Source organism: Zootoca vivipara, chromosome 10 (assembly GCF_963506605.1).
Source record: "Zootoca vivipara chromosome 10, rZooViv1.1, whole genome shotgun sequence".
Classification (NCBI taxonomy): Eukaryota; Metazoa; Chordata; class Lepidosauria; order Squamata; family Lacertidae; genus Zootoca; species Zootoca vivipara.
The window spans coordinates 13,730,234-13,755,547 of NC_083285.1; the positions used below are offsets into that span (position 1 = coordinate 13,730,234).

At 44.5% G+C, this 25,314-nt stretch overlaps 1 protein-coding gene across 1 annotated transcript in view; it reads right to left on the reverse strand.

Annotated features, from left to right (window-relative positions):
• Positions 1 to 390: 390 nt before the first annotated feature.
• The window catches only part of MAPK12 (mitogen-activated protein kinase 12), a 42,450-nt gene continuing 17,526 nt past the window's right edge, over positions 391 to 25,314 (reverse strand). The window contains exons 5-12 of the mRNA XM_035127697.2: positions 16,820 to 16,849; positions 15,221 to 15,268; positions 8,449 to 8,563; positions 5,739 to 5,810; positions 4,629 to 4,708; positions 4,051 to 4,129; positions 2,230 to 2,403; positions 391 to 581 (exon numbers count right to left, since the gene is read on the reverse strand). Of these exons, the coding sequence (XP_034983588.1) occupies positions 511 to 581; positions 2,230 to 2,403; positions 4,051 to 4,129; positions 4,629 to 4,708; positions 5,739 to 5,810; positions 8,449 to 8,563; positions 15,221 to 15,268; positions 16,820 to 16,849 (669 nt within the window). The 3' untranslated portion in view covers positions 391 to 510. The remainder of the gene's footprint in view (positions 582 to 2,229; positions 2,404 to 4,050; positions 4,130 to 4,628; positions 4,709 to 5,738; positions 5,811 to 8,448; positions 8,564 to 15,220; positions 15,269 to 16,819; positions 16,850 to 25,314) is intronic.

Sequence of the window (25,314 nt, forward strand, 5' to 3'; positions counted from 1 at the left end):
TTTAAAGGAGGCTGTTTTGTCCATGGCAGCAAGTCCTGGTCTTCCCTGGTATTCAATCCTTCCATGACAGCTTTTCATGTCGCTGCTACGGCAGGAATTGATGTAAACCGCTTAACGGTAGAAAAAGGGTTTGGGTATCCATATGAAACACATGCCGGCAATGTTTCCTAAGTGAAAAACGCAGAGTGTGAATCAGCCCACCGGAAATGGTAGCTATACAGAGAACCTGTAGCATGTTGAGAGAGGTTTGGGGTTGTGAGAGATAGGGATGAGAGAGGGAGGGAAATACTTACTCTAAGGTATAAGCAATGTGTGGCAGAAACAAAATATTCACCCAGTCATGGTGTGCTAGCTCAAATCCGGAATACAAATATTCCCGCAGAATACAGGTTAGACAGATTACATCCAGTTTATTTATAAAAAGGTTTGTACAATTAAATTATATATATATTTAAAATTTTACACTCTCCTCCTTTCATTTGATTTCTAAGGAAATTGGTCCCTGTGGTTTTACACTGCTGTCTCTTTCGACTCGGGCAACTGCGGAGGCTTAAAGTTTGCCACTTCTTTGTATGTGATGCCTGGGGGGAAAAGAAAGAAAAAGAATTGCTTTCACATTCAGAGGAATAATGATTCACATCCCTATTTCTTATTGTGAAGTACCACCAGTCAGGGAAAATATCCCACCCCCATCATTGACAGCATGAGAGCCTCTGATTTAGCTATATTTAATTATATGTTAAGAGGGACCCAGGTGGCGCTGTGGGTTAAACCACAAAGTCTAGGGCTTGCTGATCAGAAGGTCGGCGGTTCGAATCCCTGCAACGGGGTGAGCTCCCGTTGCTCGGTCCCAGCTCCTGCCCACCTAGCAGTTCGAAAGCACATCAAAGTGCAAGTAGATAAATAGGGACCGCTCCGGCGAGAAGGTAAATGGCGTTTCCGTGCGCTGCTCTGGTTTGCCAGAAGCAGCTTTGTCATGCTGGCCACATGACCCAGAAGCTGTCTGTGGACAAACGCCGGCTCCCTCGGCCCATAGAGCGAGATGAGTGCCGCAACCCCAGAGTCGGACACGACTGGACCTGATGGTCAGGGGCCACTTTACCTTTAATTATATGTTAATAACATCTGTATCAGGCATAGGCAAACTCGGCCCTCCAGATGTTTTGGGACTAGAATTCCCATCATCCCTGACCACTGGTCCTGTTAGCTAGGAATCATGGGAGTTGTACTCCCAAAACATATGGAGGGCCGTGTTTGCCTATGTCTGATCTATATCTTCATTATTACCTATAATATTATATATATCATAATACCTATTATAGGTATTACAACAGGTCAGACTGGCTTGACAAATCAACAGCCGCGAAACCAAAACTATGCAAGAGGAGATTACATGACAATTTAGTGGAGAGCCATGACTCATGATGTCAAACACACACTTTGCAAACAGAAGATGCCAGATCCTATCTCAAGAATATCCTCTTAAAATAGCAGGAATTGGGGATCAGAATGTCCTCTGCTTAAGACAGGAAGCTGTCCTAATGGAAACTGTGTACAATGGCTTTCAACATTATGCCTGCCATTCTTAGGCCAGGGATGGAGAACCTGTGGCTCTACAGATGTTATTGGATATAGCTGCCATCATCCTAACTATTGGTCATGCTGGCTAGGGCTGATGGGGGTCAGAGTCCAATTGCACCTGATGTCCATAGATCATAGCTGCCAAGTTTTCCCTTTTCTCGCGAGGAAGCCTATTCAGCATAATGGAAAATCCCTTAAAAAAAGGGATAACTTGGCAGCTATGCCATAGATTCCCCATCCCTGGCCTAAGACCTGTTTCCCAAGCTTGGGTATCCAGCTGTTTTCAGACTACAGTTCCCATCATCCCTGACCACTGGTCCTGATAGCTAGGGATGATGGGAGCTGTAGTCCAAAAACAGCTGGAGACCCAAGTTTGGGAAACAGTGGAGTAGGCAATATGTGGATTAGCAGTCTGATTTGTTGCACAATACAAATGTTGATAAATAGGTCGTGAACATGGGGGAATGGGAGTAGAATGGAAATGGAAACTATACAGAACCAATGAGTGCTGGAGGACACATATAGAAATTCACTGCATCAGATTTCTAAATTCACCTGAAGCATATTTTAATTATAAGCCTATTTGCACAAGAGCCCATAGAAGTTTTCTGTCCTAGCCTGAAGATTGCCAAAATGTACCAAACGTACATTTCCACTCATCCAGGGGAAGATCCATGTTGTCAAAAGTGTCGTCGTATTTCTCTGCTTCGGTTTCCTCTTCAGGATCGTGAATGGCTTCAAAGTAAGGATGTGCTAAAGCTTCTGCAGCCGTCACTCTCTTCTCTGCGTCTAACACCAGCATCTTCTCCAAAAGGTTCACCGCTGGATCAACAAAGGAGAGGGCAAGCACTGAGACCCAGCACAAAACATAATGGTTTTAATTTTCCAGCAGCAAGTCAGGTTTAAGGAAATAGTACCGAGCTTAACTATGCTAACAGATGATCAGGAGTGGCTTTTGCATTTTCAGAGGCCACTCAGTTCCTTGGGATAGAAGCAATACCAGCTGCACTGGTTCCTGGTGGAATACAGGGTCAGGTTTACAGTGCTGGTTTTAACCTTTAAAGCCCTATATGGCCTAGGACCCTCCGCCCCGCAGAGGACCTTACGGTCCACAAACAATAATACTTTGGAGGTCCTGGGCCTCAAGTAGGTTAGACTGGCCTCGACCAGAAACAGAGCCTTTTCGGAACGCTCTGTCGCAAGAGACCAGGGCCCTGCGGGATCTGACATCTTTCCGCAGGGCCTGCAAGATGGAGCTGTTCCGCCAGTCTGACCCCCTTCCTTCTTCCCTCTTTCTATGGGACCCTGTATGTAAGTGGCCTCTTGGCTCCATCTATTGGCCCACATGGGACCAGCATGGGTGGCTGGGCCTGGTGAACATTTAATATTCTTTACCCCTATGGGAGTTCCCACCTAATTTTATTTTGATTTTAAATGTGATTTTGAAATGTATTTTAACCAGTCGTTTGATTTTGTGTTTTTAATGTATTATGTATTTGGTGTTAGCCACCCTGAGCCCAGTCTTGGCCGGGGAGGGTGGGGTATAAATAATAATAATAATAATAATAATAATAATAATAATAATAATAATAGGTACGCCTAGAAGGAAAAGTTTATCCTTACAAATCATGAAAGTATGGACAGCATGTAGGAAGGGGAAGGGACTGCCGAAACAACAAGAGGGAGATTGCAGCTTTGTTGACTTTCTGGAATACTCAAGATAGCCATATAATAAAATGTATATGATATAAAGTTGCTTCACATTATTTCTCTGAGTAGCTACTGGTGCAATATTACAATAAAACCTAAGAGATGAAGTATGGAAACTGTCACACAGCCATTGAAAATATTTATTTCTGCCTTACTAATGAAACAGGTGGCACTGTGGTCTAAACCACTGAGCCTAGGGCACGATGATCAGAAGGTCGGCAGTTTGAATCCCCACGGCAGGGGTGAGCTCCTGTTGCTCGGTCCCAGCTCTTGCCAACCTAGCAGTTCGAAAGCATGTCAAAGTGCAAGTAGATAAATAGGGACCGCTCCAGCGGGAAGGTAAACGGCGTTTCCGTGCCTGCTCTGGTTTCGCCAGAAGCGGCTTAGTCATGCTGGCCACATGAGCCAGAAAAACTGTCTGCAGACAAATGCTGGTTCCCTCGGCCAGTAAAGCGAGATGAGCGCCGGAACCCCACAGTCGTTCGCGACTAGACTTAACTGTCAGGGGTCCTTTACCTTTACCTTTACATGAAACAGTAGCATTCTTTTACACCACGCCTTGCTTAAAAGTTGGCCGTCCTAATGGGAGATGGGGATAAATATCCTGTACAGAGGAATTTTCAGATCGCAGCAAAATTCTTGGAAAAGCTTGTTAGAAAACGACAGAAAGTATCTGCCCAACCTTGATTACACTTAATTGTTCACTGCCATGCGACCACACAGCTTCATTATTCGTGAAGTGCATCTATATTTACTTACCTAAAGGATTTGCATACTTCAAAATAGCAGCAAAGTCTTTTTTCTGCACTTTTGGAAGGCTTTTGATATAGTTTTTTGCCTTGAAAGAAGCCAAAACAGGGTGTTAACATTTACAATAAAGAAATGGCATCAAATTTAGTCTGCCCCATCGGGGTTAGTCTCAGTGCTATCCATGGAGTTCAAATTCAGTTGTGTCTCAAGACTACTACGTAATAATAAAAATGATTTTCCAAAACAAAGGTACAATGAAAATTATTATGAAAAAGCATATACAGTCGTACCTCTTGTTACGTCAGTCTCCGGTTGCATTTTTCCAGGATACAAATGTGCCAAACTCGGAAATGTATACTTCTGGGTTTCGCTGCGCATGCATGCGCAGAACCGCTCTATTGTGCTGCGTGTGAAGTGGCGCTCTAGTTGCGGACTTTTTGGGGTGTGAATGGCACCCCGGAACGGATCAAGTCCGTAACTAGAGGTACCACTGTATGCTGTCTTCCACTTGAACTGGTGCAATGCACATGGCATTCCTGAATTTGCACTTTGTCCTTAAGAAATCAGTGAAAGCAAGAGCTACTTACATCTTGGCTTTGCAGTTTCTGAACAAAATCTTGAGTTGGCGTGCCTGTTACTTTCATTATTTCTGTGAGCTGGTCCAGGTCTGAATGCCAAAGTCAGGAGTCAAATCTTCAGTGTGTATGTCAAAATAAAAAGCATGTTGTAACAGATCTGGTTTTTTTCTTGCTATTAATACTGGAAAATACAACACGTGTAAAAAGGAGAGGTGTTTTAGATGGTCTTGGCTTCCACACACCAAAGTCTACCTGTCTCTTATACCTTCTCAAGACCACAGCTGGCTAAGGATGACCTCTGAAAACCATTCAGAGAGAGCAATGGGGAGGACACTTCATAGTTCAGCTTTGGACCTGACAATATCACAGAAAAACATATTTGCACAAAGACTTGAATGAGATCATCATCCTTCTTTTAGCTTTCTCTTGGCAAATCAAGATGAGCAGGTGACAGCAAAGGTTGCAAAGTTTTTAGCTGGGGCAATCAGAATAAGGTCCACTATTTGACTATTGATTCAAAACCCTAAAGTGTATTTTATATAATTGATTTTTTATTTCTATTCTTTGTATATCGTATTGCTGTTTTATTGCTACGGCTGATGGCTGGTGCAAATAAAAATTCATTCATTCATGTTTGCACAAGCTTTTATAAGCCACATTAGAGCTCAGATAATTTTACACTTCTCTTTCAAAATTCGTTATAAGGACTTTCTGCAAGCTTTGGAGGGCAGCCCTCCTTAGCTTTAGCTGTCCCTGACTTTCAGTAATACTTGCTGCGCTTCTATGTAGTCCCACAGCAGGGAAGGAAGGGACAGATATGAAGTTGAAAAGCATAGCTGGCAATCAAGTATATATGATAAACTAAAAAAACCAGCCCTGCGTGCCAGTGAGTCTTACAAATTTGAATTTCTACTTGCAATTAGTAACGCAAAGCAGCCATGATGTACTATTAAGTTTCCCTCTTTGCAAATTTTGGCCAAAACACAAACAGACATTTGGAAGCAAGAAGCCAAAGGGATAATTATTTGTTTGAAGTGTTTCTGAACTCACACAGTTTTGACACCCAGATTCTTACATACTTCTACATCTTAATGCCAAGTGTTCGCTGTGAAAGGATACGGTCGTTGCCTTTGAAGAGCGGCCTTCCCGTTATCATCTCAGCCATGATGCAGCCCACTGACCAGATGTCAACTGAAATACAGAAAATGGTTACATTAAATTGCTGTGTGAGAGCCCTCTTAGAAGCCTATGCTTTATGCAGAAAGACAAATCCTTTACATAGGCACATAAAGGCACATAAAGTATTTTGGTTTGCTATTGCAAAATGTGCATTTGGTTTCTGCAAGTAGCTCCTTGATGCAACCCAATGTGTGCTTTTGGGGGAGCTGTGGAGGACTCGATTACAAATGCTCCTTTTCTACTTTCAAGAGTTAGCAACTATGGACCTATGCAACAAGTTGTGATTCTGCATTGGGGCTATCCACTGAGTCATTAAAAGGTAAAGGTACCCCTGACCATTAGGTCCAGTTGCAGACGATTCTGGGGTTGTGTGCTCATCTCGCTTTACTGGCTGAGGGAGCCAGCATTTGTCCGCAGACAGCTTCCGGGTGATGTGGCCAGCATGACTAAGCCACTTCTGGCGAACCAGAGCTGGGCATGGAAACACAGTTTTCCTCCCCACCTATTTATCTACTTGCACTTTGACGTGCTTTCAAACTGCTGGGTTGGCAGGAGCTGGGACCGAACAACGGGAGCTCACCCCGTCGCGGGGATTTGAACCGCCGACCTCCCGATCGGCAAGTCCTAGGCTGTGTGGTTTAGACCACAGGGCCACCCACGTCCCATGCTGCGTAATTTAGGTTTTCATTTATTTAATACATTTACACCTCATCATTTCTCTATGGAGCTCATGGTGTGGTTAGTTCTCTCCCTGCCTCATTTTACCCGAGGGATCCTGTGCGGTGTGCTGGGTTGAGAGATGCTGACTGCCGAGGTCACCCAGTGAGCTTCGTGGCTGAGTGACTACTTGAGGAAGGGCAGTACCTCCACAGAAGAGAACCCACTCTGCATGCAAAATGACTCAGGTTCAGCATCACTAGGTAGGGCTGAGAACCTTGCCTGTCTGAAACCTTGGGGAGCCACTGCCAAGTTGGGGTAGAGACAATGTTGAGTTAAGACGTTCCAGCAGTCTGACTTGGTATAAGTTCTTCACTGCTCTGATTAATAGGGCTTTAGGCAGTTTCTGCACACTTATGCAGTGGTATCCAAACTCCCCCCCCCAAAAAAGAGGGCCAGATTTGATGAAGTGAACATGCATGAGGGCCGGACAAAATTGTTGAAGCGATTCAGCTTTTTAAGGATTTTGTCCCAAAGTTGTTGCCCTTTTTAAAGGATTGCTCCTCCATAAACGTATTGGGTTGAGCTTATTGGTCGACCCAAGGAGTGACGCAGAGGAGAGCTCCGTGACGAGCCTGCAACACCATCCCCCTGGTTAAGAGAAATGGCTTTGGCAGAGCGTTGGCTCCTGGGCAGCGCAAGCCGGGCAGCAGGCACTCAGGGCCGCAACAGATTCATTTCTCAGAATTGTTTGGGGGGCCGGACTAAATCAACCAGCAGGCCTGATTTGGCCCCCGGGCCGGACTTTGGACATGCCTGCTGTAGAGGGACAGATGGGGCCCATCTAGGAGAAGGACAACTCTGATCCTAAACCTCTGCCGCCTTGTGGGATTTCTTCAGGAGAAGAAAAGTAAAAATCCTACACATATCCAGAGTGGCGTCCCTAAAACGGTTGGATGGTGCCTTTGTACGCCTCTTTCCAGCAGCTCCTGCAGCCAAGCTGGTGCCAAATGTGTTTCTCTGCTCTCCTTTGGACCACGTCAACGAGGCCAAGAAGGGGGAGGGTCTTGTTGTTTGGGGAGCCCAGGACCTCCATACACATTGCCCAGGATTGCTCCCCGGGGAGGTAACTTCAGTGCTGCTCTCGCAGTGGTTTGACTTCACCTCTGGAGGCGCACTCCATTGTTTCTCAACACAAATCATAGAACTGTAGAGTTAGGAAGGACCATTGGGGGGGGGTGTCATCTAGTTTAACCCCCTGCAATGCAGGAATCTTTTGCCCATGACGCCGAGATGAAGAGTCTCATGGTCTATGGACTGAGCTATCCCAGATGCGGATGCCAACAGCTGATTTATTGTGGAACGAGCATCCAAAGGCATCAACTGACTTCAACGGAAGTGTGGTTGAGTAGGCAACCAATGGTTAGCACTCAAGAGAAAGGAAAAGGACTACAGGAAAGGGTGGACCAATACTTGAGGCAGGAACAGCTTAACAACAACAACAACAACAACAACTGCAACAACGATGATGATGATGATAATTTGGTCAAGCAGATGGATATAGGAACAGGAGTATCTGTCAGCATCTGCAAAGCTGTATCTACTGCCTGGGACTGAAATTGTTCTAGGAAGTTAATAAGGACACTGAGACCATGAGAAGGCAGGCTGGAAGCTAGATTGCCATATGGTAATAGCTTGGAACCCATGAATGGTAGAAAACGTTCCTTGATTTCCCGAGGGGAAGCTGGAATTGTTTCTCAAGACACCTGGAAGGCCTCCACGGAAGTTAACAGCTACCCTCATTTTTGCTCCAGATATAAACAGATTGAGGAAAGCAATTAGCACAACAGAGATCAGGGGATTATGTACAAAGCAATACCCCTTGGTTGGTATTCTGAGAGACAAATATAAGCACAGGGTAGCTTTTTGTAATGATGCCACTAGAAGAGCTCAAGTTAAAAGTGTTAATCTGAGCACACAACATGACAATTACCTGTTTGTGTATAATGCATCCAATTAAGTATAACCTCTGGGGCTCTGTACCATCTGGTAACCACGTAGCCAGTCATCTCGCTATCTGTATGCCTTGCTAGCCCAAAATCCAGAATCTGTTACAGAGGAACCAAAGACGCATTCAATTTGCAACTCCAAATTAGTCATAAACACATTGAAAACAGGGATGGCAGGGAAGCAGAACGCGTTAAACCAATGTTCTAGCGCTGCAATTGAAAAAATCACATTAGTAATAAACATGCAAAATTGTACTCCTGATTTCCATTATAATGCTGGGGAGGAAATGGTGCTGTTGCGCTCAGTTAAGCGAGAAGAAAAATACTTTTCTTCTTTGCTAAGAGGCCCGGATCGAGGGCTCTGTCCCAGCATCTGTTTTCAAAGCCAGAATATATGAAGCGAAAGGAAAATTAATCACTTTTGAATGATCTAAAGACCTATGGGGCTAGGATTCATGCTATGATAATTGGGTTGAGAAATACGGGGCAAAATCTGCCCCCCCTTTCCTGCTGCAGTCCCTAGCACCTCCGTTTCAGAGGGTTGGGGAATCCTCTGGAACACGGGTGTCAAACAAAAGGCCCGGGGGCCTAATCCGGCCCGCCAGACCTCGTCATGTGGCCCACGTAGCCGCTGCCGACAGTAGCCGCTGACAGTAGTTCTGGAGCCTGCGATTGGCCGAGGGTCAAAACCAGGGGCGGGGCTGCAGGCGGAGGCCGGGGCGCTGGAGCCGCGCTGACGGCCTTGGCCAGGGAATTTCAATTTCGAATGAGGCTGAGGGAGGCAGTGGCACAGCGGCCAGACGGGGAAGTGAGATGCAGGAGGGGGAGGAAGCCCGCCGAGGAGGTAGGAAAGCCCTACAGGCGGCGCCGGCAAAGTTGGTGCCGGGACGGAGCAGCGCTGGATTTTTTTTGGGCGGGCTTTGCTGTTGTCTCCGAGAGCGAGTTAGGCGGCACTGGGGAGCCACCGCCCGCCGCTTCCCTTCCTCTCCTCGGCTGCATCCGGGAGGTGGGCGAGCGAGCGGGCGAAAAGGACGTGGAGTGAGCCTGAGGGGGAAGTAGGCGAAGCGCAACAGCCGCTCTCTTGATGGAGCCGGGTTTCTCTTCCCTCTTCCCCCGTTTTCTCCTCATAGACACTCGGGAGGGTGCCTGGCTTTTGCTCTGCCCCCCACCCCCGAGCCGCCCTTTGGCTTCTCAGTTCCAGCGGAGCTGCTCCCCGGGGGGTGGCCGGGAGGGAGGCGGTGACGACGGCACAGGTTCCTGCTCTGTCGCCACCTCCTCTCAGCCCCTCGTGATGTAGGGCTCCAGATGGAGTCGCCTCGCAGTTTGAGTAGGTGGGAGGGGAATTTTTTTTGGGGGGGGGGGAGGTTTTCAAGCCTCCTCTGCCTGCAGTCCCGGTAGGGAGAGGCGGTGGCGAAGACGACAACAGCGTGGGTGGGGGGAAGAGCAGCTCTGAGGCGAAGATGCACGTCCGCTGGGGCTACCGCTGCCTTCCTCCTCGGGAAATCCGCTGCCCTCCCTCAGTGCGAGGGGAAGGGACTCTGACGCTGAGGAGGGAGGATGCAAAAGCAAATCAGGGAGTTGGCGCTGCACCGCATGTTCCTGCCCCTCTCCAAAGCATGGGGTGGGTTGCAGCGTGTGGCATCCTGCCTAGCGGGGTTTGGGTGTGCGCAGGGCGGGAGAGGGAAGCCCTCTTTCCATCTGCAGGTTTTTAATCCCAGCAGTGCCTTTCTCCTTCCTGCCGAAGGTTTAGTTGAGCCCCCCCCCCGGAAGCCGTCAATCCCCACCTTTTGTTCAAATTTCCCTCGTTTACATCCCCTCCCACACACGCGCCACGACGCAGGAATGTGATCCGCGTGGGGGTGGGAATGAGCTTACATTATTACAAAAAACAGTAATAATTGAATGCAGTGACAATAATTTATGATAATAAAGAGTGGACACATAGTCCTACAGACACAACCGGCCCTTTGAGGGTGACCAAACTGCTGATGCGGCCCCCGATGAATTTGAGTTTGAACAATGCTCTGGAACAATGTGGAATGTGGCGCAGGGAGAATTAGTGGCAAGGTGCATTCTATACTTCTTCTTTTTTTAAAAAAAGAGAGCTTTATTTAAACATTTAAATATTACAAAACAAAACAAGAGAAAAAACCCAACAATTCAAAACAAACTATATTCAATATATTCAAACAGACTTAAAAGAAAAAAGAAAAAGACCTTTTTCCCCTCCCCCCTTCAATCTCTCACGTTTCCCTCTATCCATGTCTGATCTTCTTTCACCTACTGTACTATTTATAATTGTTACATTGTTCACTATATCTATTTATTTATCCTATCATTCCTACTAAATTTTGTGTTACCTTGCGGTTTTTAAGTTATACCATATTAATTTTTAGACTCTAGCACCCACTTTCACCATGCACTCCTTAACACAATTTCATTCTTCCTTAATTACTTGATTAGAACATCCTCTGATTGATGCTGATAATTGTGCAATCTCCGCAAATTCAAACATCTTTATTCTCCATTCTACTAGTTCTGGTATAGAATCATGGAGTTGGAAGAGACCACAAGAGCCATCCAGTCCAACCCCCTGCCAAGCAGGAAACACCATCAAAGCATTCCTGACAGGTCACTGTCAAGCCTCTGCTTAAAGATCTCCAAAGAAGGACACTCCATCACACTCCTTGGTAGCAAATTCCACTGTCGAACAGCTCTTACTGTCAGGAAGTTCTTCCTAATGTTTAGGTGGAATCTTCTTTCTTGTAGTTTGAATCCATTGCTCCGGGTCTGCTTCTCTGGAGCAGCAGAAAACAACATTTCTCCCTCCTCTATATGGCATCTTTTAATATATTTGAACATGGCTATCATATCACCCCTTAACCTTCTCTTCTCCAGGCTAAACATGCCCAGCTCCCTAAGCTGTTCCTCATAAGGCATCGTTTCCAGGCCTTTGACCATTGTGGTTGCCCTCCTCTGGACACGTTCCAGCTCTTCAGTATCCTTCTTGAACTGTGGTACCCAGAACTGGACACAGTACTCCAGGTGAGGTCTGACCAGTGGTACTAATACAGTGGTACTATTACTTCCCTTGATCTAGATGCTATACTCCTATTGATGCAGCCCAGAATTGCATTGGCTTTTTTAGCTGCTGCATCAGACTGTTGACTCATGTCAAGTTTGTGGTCTACCAAGACTCCTAGATCCTTTTCACATGTACTGCTCTCAAGCCAGGTGTCACCCATCCTGTATTTGTGCCTTTGTCAGATTTCCAGTTTTTCGTCAGTCCAATTCTGGCTGCCGCGGTTGCATAGAGAAATACATTCCTGTTATTCTTAGGGATGTCATTCGAAACTAAACTTAATAAAAAAGCCTCTGGTTTCTTCAAAGATTGAAATTCTAAATATCCTTTTAAGCTCCTCATGTATCATTGTCCAAAATTGTTTCACCATCTTGCATCCCCATCACATATGGCACATCGTCCCCACCTCTGTCTTACATCTCCAACGTAAGTTTGTTTGTTTTTTATACATCTTTGATAATTTAACTGGAGTATTAGTGGCAAGGTGCATTCTATACTTCTACTCTTAAGCCTCTTATTTAAAATAGACCATACTCTGGGAGATGGGAACCATGCGTACCCACCAATATTTATGAGGTTGTGTGCACATGCTTTCCCACTGCCACCCAGTTCGATATTTATTTATGGAGGTTTGTGCCCACAGACACTGTGGGATGGTCACCAGTGGTTGACAACTTTAGGCCGTTAAGCACGCAAAGGAATCTTAAGCGCTGTTGAGCTCTCTGTTGCAAGAAGTCCCAGGGCAGGATCCTTTCATAACTTGCAGAGGCTACTTTAAAATAAAAGGATAGAAGTCTGAAGCCGTACATGCAATAAACATCATTTTGCCTCATGCTCTGCAAACTGTCGCTGAAGCATAGGCTGCAGTTACTTGCAAGGATTTAAAACACAGTTTCACCAGATCTGTGTGATATGATTACAAAGGCTGGCTGCAGTCACAAGCCCTTCAACCCTTCTGTTAAGAGACGGTAATTTTTTCCACAGGGCTTACGCTTCACTCTTAAAATGTTTCAGGGTTAATAAGGTCTGCTTGTTTTGACAGCAGAGTTTTACGCTACAATTCTGTCACAGATAATAGGTCTGTGGAGCATTGCTGATTTCTTAAAAGATGGATGTGCTACAAAGCAAAGTCTCCTCTTGGGAACTGAACGGTGTTTTTAAAGCATGAACCGTCAATTACTCAAACTTCCTTGCATTAAAAATAAAAATAAAAAATCAATTTTGTAAACCTTAAGTTTCCTACGGTATCTCTCTGTCAGCTGTAGTCTATTTTTACCGTAGGTCAAAACCCGATGTTTCAACATTGGCTCAAGCAGGAAGGCTGGAATCAGTTAAGGTCCCTGCTGCTGCAGCAATTTATTTCATTATTTATTATTTTATTTATTATTTATTTCATATTTTGCTAAGGTTTGATTTCATAGGCTGGGGAACCACCTAACTGCTAAATCTACATAATGCCTTCTTCTTCTTTGGCAATCCCTCATAGCTGAGTAAAATGCCTTCCATAAACATGGTTTTAACAGTGGGTCCGTAAGTGACTGTGGAGGCCAATTCTGGATCCACACGTCCTTCCACAATGGGGGCATAGGTTTCTGGGCGGAAGTTGATCACGGTGAAGGTTTGCCAAGTGTGCCTTCCTCTTAGCACATTTCTCCCTTTTGTCCTGAGTTCGAGTGTCTTCAAAGCCCATGACCCCTTTGGTAAAGGCTGTTCTCCAACTGGAGCGTTCTCAGGCCAGTGTTTCCCAGTTGTCGGTGTTTATACTACTGTACCTACCTGTTTTTTAGGTTTGCCTTAAGAGAGTCTTTGAACCTCTTTTGTTGACCACCAGCATTACGCTTCCCATTTCTAAGTTCGGAATAGAGTAATGGGCATCCACACAACATGACCAGTCCAACGAAGTTGATGTTGAAGAATCATTGCTTTGTCACTCGTGATCTTTGCTTCTTCCAGTACACTGGCATTACTTCGCCTGTCTTCTCAAGTTTACAGGCGACTCCCCAATTACACCAGTTTATGTTCTGGTTCACCTGCTTGCTAAGTGAAAATCGCCTAAATGGAGAGCACCCTCTAAACACTCTTTAAATGCTGTTCCTGCCACTCTCTCTCCAGTCCAGATATATAAAAAAATACTTGTTCTTTTGCAGAGGAATGAAGTGCATTGGCCGTGGCCACGCAAGTCGCCGGGATCAAACTGCCTCAGCTCTCTTGGAGGAAGCGGAAGCTGTTTCACCCCAATGCCTCGCTGGGCTGGGGCTGATGTAGTTTGTTCTTCTCTCCATGCACCAGGAACTGGTGGCAGAGGGACTCAAGAACGACGGTGGTTTCATTCACGATATACAGCTGCGTGAAGGTGCCATAGTGCTCCGGCCATCAAACTGGTCCCTGGCGATGTATTGATACATCGCCCAGGCCTACTTATTTCCATCAAGAAACAGCAGCCACAGACTTAAGCACACATTCTTCGACAACAAATGCAAATTGAAAACAATCCCTCTTGCTGAATCTGACATCATTGCTAAGCCTTCCCAAGTTTCAGCACTGGCGACAGAATCACTTGCAGTGAAATAACTGCTTTGTTTCAGAGAAATGCAGATGTCTACTTGGTTTTGATATCCTTGTTCACACTGAAAAGCACTTTCCCAAGGAACAGGGCATTTATCTGAAAGAGACTATTCATTATATGAAGGGGATCACGGACGTTGTCTCTGCATACTAGTTGTTTTTTTCTGGCAACAGTAAGTGGCAATTCTAGTTCACAGAAGTGGTTTTGTGGTGTGTTTTTTTGAAATGCACAATTGAATTATAAAAAGCAGAAATACTTAACACATCAGTTGGATCGATCACCCTTTTCCCACTTTCCTTTTAACTTAAACCTATTATTTTATAGAGAAAGTTGCAATTACATACTATTGCCACAACTCAGGGGCACATGGGACACACAGTTATTGATTGTGCCGTGATCCAGATATAATAAGCCAAGATATGAACAGGCCTTGTGGCCGCACACAGAGCCCTTCATGTGAGGAGGTAAAGCCGTAAAGTTCTCAGTAAATTATAATTTCTGATCTGGGAAACACTGGTTAACAGCTTCGGAACACACCATGGTACAGTGGAACCTCGGTTTTCGAGCATCTTGGAAGCCGAATGTTTCGGAACCCAGACACCGAAAACCCAGAAGTAATTGCTTCAGTTTTCGAATGCACCTCAGAAGTTGAACGGCTTCCGAGGCGCATTTCTCAATTTTTGCCATTGAAATTGCTGACAGCCCTTTGCCCCTTGGTTGTCGAACGTTTCGGAAGTCAAATGGTCTTCCGGAATAGATTAGGTCGACAACCAAGGTTCCACTGTATTAAACTTCAAACGTTGGCTCAATACACTTGCTATATTAAATCTGTCAACTATAGTTTCCTGGATGGAATGAAATGGGTAACCAAAGTTAAGCAACATATTTCTTGGCTTGCTTAACTCATTTCTGCCAAGACTTGTGGACTTACGACCCAAACACTGCCATTATTCTATTACTTCAGAAGAGATTCAAAGGAACTATCACAGAATATATACCTACTACCCTGCACCACCTATCACATTAGTTCTGAGGTCCTACCAAATTCCCCCACATCCATTTTTATATCTTCAAACTTCTGTAAGCCCAAAGTGTTCACATTTCTTACCTTCAGTTCACAGTCTTCGTTTACTGCTAAATTTCCAGGTTTTAAGTCCTGCAAACATATTTAAAAACAAACAAATCTGAGATGAAATTCTCTTCAAGACGAACACATTGTTTTTAAAAAATAACCAGTACTTCTTTCAACGGAGGGCATTGTTTAGGACAGGCATAGGCAAACTCAGACCTCCAGATGTTTTGGGACTACAACTCCCATCATCCCTAGCTAACAGGACCAGTGGTCAGGGATGATGGGAGTTGTAGTCCCAAAACATCTGGAGGGCAGAGTTTGCCTATGCCTGGTTTAGGGGCACATTTCATAGAATCATAGAAGGGAAGGGACCACGAGGGTTATTCTGTCCAACCCCAATATGCAGGAATCTTTCTGCCAACATGGGTCTCGAACCCACAACCCTGAGAATGAGCATCTCATGCCCTCCAGACTGAGCTGGTAAATGTATCTAAATTTCAGAACTTCTTTCAACTGTTCCTAGGTCCTAATTATTAAAACCATGTAATGAAACAGTTACTCTTCTTTGTAGTTCTTTTTCTTCTTACCATCAATAGGATGAAAAAAAGCATGTGAATATGTGTGACCTTTCCCCCCCTCTAATGAACATAACTGTCAAGGGGTTGGTTCTGGAATTAGCCATGCTTAAGAGTAGACCCATTGAAAGCCGTGGAACTTAAGTTGTTCATGATTAGCTTAAGCCCCATTGATTTCAGTGGCTATATTCTTAAGCCTGAGTTGGGATGCAACCCATTAATTGTATTTTGTTAATCGGGGGGGGGGGAATCCTTTCATTTTAGCAATTGCGGAACAGATTTTGTAATCAGGATCAAGTCAAAGGTTAACATTGCGCTGACCCACTAGAGCAGGGGTTCCCAACAAAATTTTCTCGAGGACCCCTCATTGAGCCGCTATTGTGACAAGGACCCCCATTAATTCCTAATCCTAAAATTAAAAAGTGAGAGCCAAATTAAGAGTCTTTTTATATTTTATATTTATACGTTTTTTACAGTTACAACAGAGTACTCCATCAGTATACAGTTAGTTTTAATTTTCAGTTATTAATGAGATGAGTTAAATCTGTCCTTTGAGTCCATTATTTCTGAAATATTAGGTTCCAAACTTGAAACTTTCACTCTGAAATCCGACCGCATGTCGAGCCGATTCCTATATTTGTTTTTCATGAAACACATGGAAGAAAATGCTTGCTCACACCGATATGTGGTTGCAAATGGAAGGATCTTTTTCATTGCCTTATCTCCAAGTTTCTTGTAGTCCTTGCGGCATACAGCAGAACTACTGCCTCTATCTAATTCTAGTTTTGAGCTAGACTCTGCTCATGCAGGAAGCGGCCAAAACAAAAAATCTGTTATCATACGAAATATATTTAATATATTTTTATTCTAATAGGATCTTGAGGACCCCTCTGGCATAGCTCGCGGACCCCTGGGGGTCCCCGGACCACCTGTTGGGAACCACTGCACTAGAGGTTTGTTTCTTAAATCATTCTCATGCCTTTGGCTTGCTTCTGTGAGAGAGCCATCTAAAACTACAGAACAGAAAAACAGAAACCCAGAAATGAGATTCTTTACTTACCCGATGAATTATGCCTGATGAGTGGATATACTGTGAAAAACAAAATTGCACTTTATTTATCGGATATTGATAAATATAGATCACATTTATCGGATATTGATAAACACAGATCACACTGAAAAGGTTTGTGATGCTATATGACTTTAAATTCTGATCAATGGAAACTAGAAACTACAACTGATTTTGCCTGCCAGCAAAGTTTACTTTATTAATCATTTATACTTCTTGACTCCTACAAGGAGCTCCAACATGATTTCTGCCCCTGCCAACCACAGTCTTCTCAAAGCTGTGAGTTGTTCAGTTTTACAAATACATTAAAAAGCGTGAGTGAGCTACTGTACATAAATACGTTAAGTCATTTTATAAAACTGGAAGAATGTCATTGGCTGAGTTCACATGTAAAACTCAGCCAAACCATGGTTTAGCAAGAATGTGTGGTCTCCCGGGAAGAGACTCCAACTGCTCTGGTCCTACTACACTAAACCAAGGTTTGACTTATCATGCTGTCCAAATAGAACAGGGACTATCATAAGAGGACATGTTTCCAATGTATATAATTGTTATTGTGACTTTTTATATTGGCTGAAATTGTTACTATTAATGTTTGATGTTTTATTATTATTTTTATATGTGTTGGAAGCCGCCCAGAGTGGAAGGGGCAACCCAGCCAGATGTGTGGGGTAATTATTATTATTATTATTAAATAATCCCAAAGATCAGTCTGAAGGTGCATATAGTACATCAACCTAAGGATGCCTGCATCTGTTCAGTGGCTAAACTCGCTGGAGCCCTGAGCTTTACAGAAGAAAAGCAGGATTTGCTAATTTACTGCATAAATTTAAGCCGTGTCAAGATCTAAGAAAAAGAGAGGGCGCAGGTTGATTTCTTCATTTAATTATGTTTTCTTTTTCTTTAATCACACAAGGTTGCCCATTTTAATGCTACAAAATCAGCCTTCCTATTTAATTACTATATAAATAATATCATCCCTGATATGGCACCCCCCTCCTTTTTCGCCACCACCCCTGGGAATCGTAAATTGTCAATTCTGCTCTACGCCGAAGATTTAGTTTTGTTATCTCAGAATAAAATCTCAGGAGGATGCTGGTTAAATTTTGTCAACTGTGTAAAGAAAAAAAAGAGCATCTAAAAATTAACTACGATAAAACCAAGGTCACTGTATTTGGCAAGAGGACTACCAAGTCCAGGTGAACTCTAGACGGTCACACCCTAGAACAAAGTACCCAGATTTAAATATCTAGGATTACTTATTGATAGGAAGTCATCATGGAAACCCCATCTGGAAGCAATTAAGCTAATATCTGGCCATTCTACTGGGCAGTTATAAAGGTTCTTTCATTCAAATGGCAGGCAGCTCATCAACCCAGCTATTAAGATATTCGTCTCTAAAATCATCGCCCAAGTGCTCCACAGGGCTGAGATATGGGGAACTGGTGTTAAATCTGAAATAGAGGTCCCACAAAATAAATTTATGAGGCAGATTTTGGGGCTTCCCTGTGGGACACCAGCAGAGCTGAGTTGAGCCTCCCCTCGCTTGCAGCCAGAATTGATCTACCCTATCTGAGATACTGGCGCAGGCTAGATGCATTCGACAGTCATACTTTTAGTAAGCTCTGCTGGTTAGAGCAACTAAGGACAGGGGGCTGGGCACAAAAGTGCCAAGAGAAGGTTAGGGCTTATAATCTTCAAATGGAGAACTACCGGTACTTGTGTAGTCAGTGTGGTGTAGTGGTTAAGAGCGGTGGACTTGTAATCTGGTGAACCGGATTTGATTCCCCGCTCCTCCACATGCAGCTGCTGGGTGACCTTGGGCTAGTCACACTTCTCTGACATCTCTCAGCCTCACTCACCTTACAGAGTGTTTGTTATGGGAGAAGAGGGGAAAGGAGATTGTTAGCCGCTTTGAGACTCCTTAGGGTAGTGATAAAGCGGGATATGAAACCCAAAATTCTTCTTCTCTTCTTAGCCCTTAGCCCACGTGACCTTAGAAATTGGAATTTTGACCAGGATGCCAACCAAGCCAGAACATCCAACACTGTCGCTCGTTACTCTACTTGGTACCCCCAAATTAAGACCAATCACTCAAGGCCCCGCTATCTTGAGACTCTGACCTTCCCACAACTATGCAGGGCCTTTGTAGAACTAAGATTCCAACAGGATGCCCTCAGCATATTTAGAGGGGAGATATGGATCGTACATATGGATGTAATCAGGTAGAAGACATTACACGCTATCTGCTGATTTGCCCCCTGTATACAATACCCAGAGGGAAATTTGGATCGCCAATTCTTAATTGGCCCCCTGCTCGATCCGCACAGGAAGTGACAGTCAAACCCCTAGCAGATAAACATCTATATATTACACACCAGGGAGCCAAATTTGAGCTGGCAGCCAAGAAGCTCCGTTCCAGCTATGTGAATGCATTCCAATCTCAATTTTTAATGCTGTAAATTTCTTTTTATGTTGTAAACTGATACAGGTTACGTTGTATGATTTTAGATGAGAGCTTTCCTTTTATTCTCTGTCGCCTTTAGCTATATACAATAAAACTGATGGATGACCTAATGCTATAAAATCAGTCATCCTACCCGTATGAAGTTCTAGAGAATACCTTTTGTGTGTCTTTACTTTTTCTCTGGGGAAGGGCTGCCAGATTTCCTAGAGAGCAGAGCTTTTGTGGCTAAGACAGATGCTCCGAAGACAGAATTGAAGGAGGGGCCAGTCTTCCAGTCACAGTGCTGTGAGAACACATGCCTTGCCCTCCACAAAGCCTTGCCCAGCTAACTCCAAGTATGATATCTATTTGCCGCAAACAGGCGCTCTTCTTCGATATCAACAGGAAACCACGACCTTCCAAATTAGCACTGTTTAAAAAGCCAATGGCTTCCCGGGACTATGCAAATAGGTTTGCTCCAAGAGAGGAGCTCAAACCAACTTTGGTCCTCTCTAGGCTTTTTAGGCTCAAGTGTGTCATCCAAATTCTGGATCATGGTTAAGGTCTCTCCTCCTTCAACTCAAGCTTTCGTCACAGGACAAACCTTGGCTACAGCACATTGCTGAGGAGATACCTTAACGAAGATCCCAAGTTCAGGGCAGGCGCCGCTACCGAGAAGGCCTTCTGCCTGGTTCCCTGTAACTTCACTTTTTGCAGTGAGGGAACCACCAGAAGGCCCTCGGAGCTGGACCTCAGTGTCCAAGCTGAATGATGGTGGGGGAGACACTCCTTCAGGTATACTTCAGGTAAATAACAATAACAAACAACAATAATAACAATAGTGCTGGCAACAACATAGGACTTTGCAGGTGATGTTGTCAGTGCTAGCAAAACCCTGCGCCTTTGCAAATCCTACAGTGATTGTCAGCACAAGCAAACCATATCAGCTGATAAGGGGCACCTGACCTCATATACAATAGAAAGACCTAAGCAGACCAGAGAAAAAGAAAATAAATGAGAGGGACTATCGGTGAGCTTTTCTGTAACATACTTCTCTACCTGGATTATTTTTCTGGTTTTGCCTTACAGATGGCTGTCGATGCAGCTTGCAATTACTGCTCAGTGTTTTCCCCACACATTCAGCCATGCCTATCTTAATCTTTATTTCTTTGAGGCTCTTGTCCGGGGCCTAGGCAAACCTCTAAGGTTCTAGTAAGGGTGTATGTCCCTAACATATCAAAGAGACCTTTTGTAGCAGCAGCAGCAGCAGCAGCAGAACAAGAAGAATAATCTTATCACGGGCTCATGGAGTCATATAGCAGGAGAGAATTGCAAAGGAAATACTTCTAAGTAATTGGAGTATCCTAATGGCCTAAGAAGAAACAGGAAAAAATAGGCATTTCCTTCCAGCAGCCAACTCCCTCTTCTGAGAAACAAATGCATTCCAATTAGGATATGCCTTCTCCTAAATATCCCTGTTACGCGGAACTAATAAAACACATCTGCGCTCAGTGAATATACCCAGAGAAAGTTGCGTCTGTCTATAATCCTAAATGCATTTATTTGCAAGAAAGTTAATTCTACCTAAGCCCAGAAGCCCTTATTTTTGAATAAATGTTTAGCTTGGACTCTTAAGCATTACACCTCAAAATCAACAAAATATAAGCCAATTTGAAACGAGTGAGGACTGCTTAGGCACCAATCCACAACTCTATCATTGATCTGAAGGTGAATATTCTTAAGGAGTCCAAGCTCTGTGTGCTTTACAGCCACGTTCAAACCAAGAACTGCACTTCGGAGCGAGAGTTGTGGGTTTCTGCCTAAGCAAGCCTCACTCATTTTGTTTCGAAGTAGAGGCTCCTCAACTTTCCCAGTTCACGTGAGAATTTTGCACAGTTAAGAAAGTTCACGTGAGAAAAAGATTCCTATTCCTCCCATCCCCATCGACACCAAAACCTGAACAACATGGGATGGGGTGTATTAATGAGGATTGCTGAGGAAGGGTGAAATTGCTCAAAAATGGGCTTGGATCCATTGGTAAATTAAACTGAAGGATGTTCATGGAAGAAAAGTTTCTTGGGTCTTCCTCCCCACTGCAAACCATTCCACATTGTTCAGGCATGGTCCCCAGCATCTCCAGAGGCCTTGTAGAAGGATTCACTGGTTTTTTTTTTTTTAAAGGTAAAGGACCCCTGGACGGTTAAGTCCAGTCAAAGGTGACTATGGGGTTGTGGCGCTCATCTCGCTTTTAAGCCGAGGGAGCCAGTGTCTGTCCACAGACAGCTTTCTGAGTCATGTGGCCAGCATGACTTCTGGCACAACAAGACGGAAACCAGAGCACTCGGAAACGCCATTTACCTTCCTGTCACAGCGGTACCTATTTATCTACTTGCACAGGCATGCTTTTGAGCTGCTAGGTTGGCAGGAGATGGGACAGAGCAACAGGAGCTCATCCCGTCATGGGAATTTGAACCCCCAACCTTCTGATTGGCAAGCCCAAGAGGCTCAGTGGTTTAGACCACAGCGCCACCCGCAAATGGGAATGAGGCAATAGGGAACTTTCCTTCCATGCGCTTCCTTACCTTAGGCTACAAGCCAATATTCATGAGATAAAGGTGCAGAAGAAACAGTTCGACAGAGAGAGGGTATATTGCTTTGCTATTCTTACCAAGAACACGGCACCCGCATAAATTGCTGCTTTAAATGCTCTTGTTTTGTGCATGATGGTTTGGGCTGTTTCCAGGAGGGGTATGCAAACTAGGCCTGAGATAACAAGCAACTGCATGCAATCAAAAGGAGCATGCGAGTTGATAAGCCTCCCGCAAAATCATGACAAAAACAGAAATGCACACACGGCATTTTGAGCTAAACAATAGCTTAAAGGTGAACCAAGGACAGTGTTAAGTGGGCTTTGTGTGATTGCTGCTCAAGCACAGAATTGTCCCTCAAGGTAGATAATCTCCTTACTGTTTTCCCTGCCCCCGATAACTATTGTTTGTTTTGGTTGAACACAAAACCAGACAACAATTTGAACATGTAATGATGTGTGTGGAAAACAGGGAACCAATGGCTACATTACAAGCTCACTGTCCTCCATGTGAAGTGCATTTAATAAGTCACTGACATGTAAGTCTATACAGAAAACATCTGGATCAGCGAGAGTGGAATTGGAAGTAGCGCTTGTACGAGTCATGTTTCACTGCTGATGCGGTGCAAATATTCCCAATAAAACGAAACGCAGTACAAGAATGTTTAAAGCCAGACGTTAAGAGTTGACGTCCCTTAGTTGGGAATTGCGTCCTGAAGACTTTGTCTATTGCAGGCATCCCCAAACTTCGGCCCTCCAGATGTTTTGGACTACAATTCCCATCTTCCCCGACCACTGGTCCTGTTAGCTAGGGATCATGGGAGTTGTAGGCCAAAACATCTGGAGGGCCGCAGTTTGGGGATGCCTGGTCTATTGTGTTAGTTATGAAAAGTAGAGGACCTTTCTTTCCCTTTTCATTTGCAAGGTCGTTTGACATGTTTTGCACAACTGCACAATATGTGCTTCTTCTACTCAATTTAGCATATTCTGCGCAGATCCAAGATACATTTAGAATTCAAATGGAGATAGCGGCTAGACTTGTAATCTACACCAAACAAGGAAACAAATATTTTGGGAAGAGACAGATCACTATAGGGTTTTCATCAGAGGATGAATAACTTGCCCTATGAACAACGAAGGCAATCATTTCTATTGCAGGGTACAGAAGAATTGTGTCAACCAGACAAACTATTTATTTCCCCCTTCCCTATAATGATTCCTTTGTCTCTGATGCCTCACTGAAACAGAAATGCTTAAAAATAAATAAATTCTAGGCTGCCTGAATAACTTTATCTTCTTGCTATGTGCTGCTTTTCTGTCTTCATTTCTTACTGAGATAATGGGCCAGTTCAGACGAATGTGAGAGACTGTGTAAGGCAGGGAAGCCACATGGTATTTTCTCACCCACCAGGTAAGAGTATCCTGCCTCCAGACCCATTGTGCAAGGCCCTAATAGCATGGCTGATTCCTAGACTGCACCTTTTTTAAAAAGAAAAAAAGAAAGCAAAGCAGCAAGAGAAGCAGCAGAAGACAGATAGGCAAATAAATAGTAAAACACACTAACTGTGCAATTCTATACGTAGGTATCTACCAGGGCCTTAATCATATCCGACACCATGGTGCGAAGATCCCTCCCTTTCCCAGAGTTGCCGACCTTTTTTTAAGGGAGGATGGTGCTGCCAGCGACACGCCCACCTTTGTGGGGCTGGAGAAGGTGGGCAGTGGCTGGAGGGCAGCTCCTCCAGTGGGGAAGAGGTTTCTCTTCCCGTGGTGGCCATGGCAGGTGGAGGCTCCGGGCGCGGCGCTGCTTCGGCGCGGCATGGCAGAGGCAGGCGAGGGCGGCGAGCTGATACGGGAGGTGCCGCGTCTAGCCTCCACTTCTTCCCTGGCGCCTTGCACCACTAGCCTCTATGGGTAAGATGCCCCTGGTATCTACTCATATGTAAGTTCCATTAAGTTCAACAGTGCTTACTATCAGCTATTTAAATACAAAGGATGCAGGTGGCTCTGTGGTCTAAACCGCAGAGCCTAGGGCTTGCCGATCGGAAGGTTGGCGGTTCGAATCCACACAACGGGGTGAGCTCCCGTTGCTCTGTCCCAGCTCCTGCCAACCTAGCAGTTCGGAAGCATGCCAGTGCAAGTAGATAAATAGGTACCGCTGCGGCGGGAAGGTAAACGGCATTTACGTGCGCTCTGGTTTCCATCATGGTGTCCGATTGCGCCAGAAGCGGTTTAGCCATGCTGGCCACATGACCCGGAAAGCTGTCTGTGGACAAACGCTGGCTCCCTCAGCCTGAAAGCGAGATGAGCCCTGCAACCCCATAGTCGCCTTTGCCTGGACTTAACCATCCAGGGGTCCTTTACCTATAGTAGTTGGGAGAGGATAATTCTGAATAGACAGGACTTTGGCCTTAACCGTCCAGGGGTCCTTTATCTTTTTAAATTAAATACAGGGCTGCAGCCTAAATCTGGACTCAGAAGTACTAAGTTGGATTCAAGGTATTGAGTATGCCAACAGTCCAACAAAACTAAGGGATATATCTTATCACACAACACACTTTATTCTTAATCCTGCACTCTTGTCATTTCCAGCCAGCAAGCCTTCTCTTTGTTTTTGTTTTGCATGGGCAGTTGAAGGAATCCATTTGCCATTAACATGAACATCCCATTTCCTCTCTTTTGGCATGCCCTTTTCACTCAGTTATTCAAACTTTGTAGCTCTCGTGCTCTCAGAATAGATACAAATACAACAGTAAGAACCCTGGGTTTTAGCCAATAAATCTAGGCCAAGATGCAGTCTGCAATCACATTTCACTTATGCCGAGACCTTTTTTTCTCTGAAGCGTGCCATGGTAATATGATTAGACAGCATGCATTTTAAAGTGGGCCCTGCCCTTTCACAATGGAATCAAAAGTCAGTAATAATATAACATTTCTGGTAAGCGGGAAGGAGCGAGTCAAGTGATCCAATAGATCCAAAAGAAACAGTTGAAGAATAAGGACTAAATTCATTCATGTGTTGTGTCTTCCAAACAGCTGATGGGTGAACATGGAATTTATTTTATGGGGCTACACTCATACAGCTCTAGGTACCCATCTGTTAGGGGTCCGTATTCAGAAGCCTGTCTCCACAGCCGAAGTGCAGTAACTGTAATTCTTAGGAAAGAAGTACAGTTTAAATTTGATGCTCCAAAAATGCACATCAAATCAGCAGGTTGGCATGACAGACAGGGTCTCTTCTGTGGTGTCCCTCCAGATTGAGGAACTCTTTCCCTTTGGGGCTGTAAAACGCCCGACATTATAAGCCTTTTAAAAAATGCATTTGCTTCAGGATGCCTTAAGATCTTATGGCGAGGTTGGCTTAAGTTACTGAGCCATTTTAAAAATGTTTTTTAGTGCTATGTCTTAATTAGTGGAGTCTAAGCTGCTGTTTTAGTTGTGTTATGTTGCTGT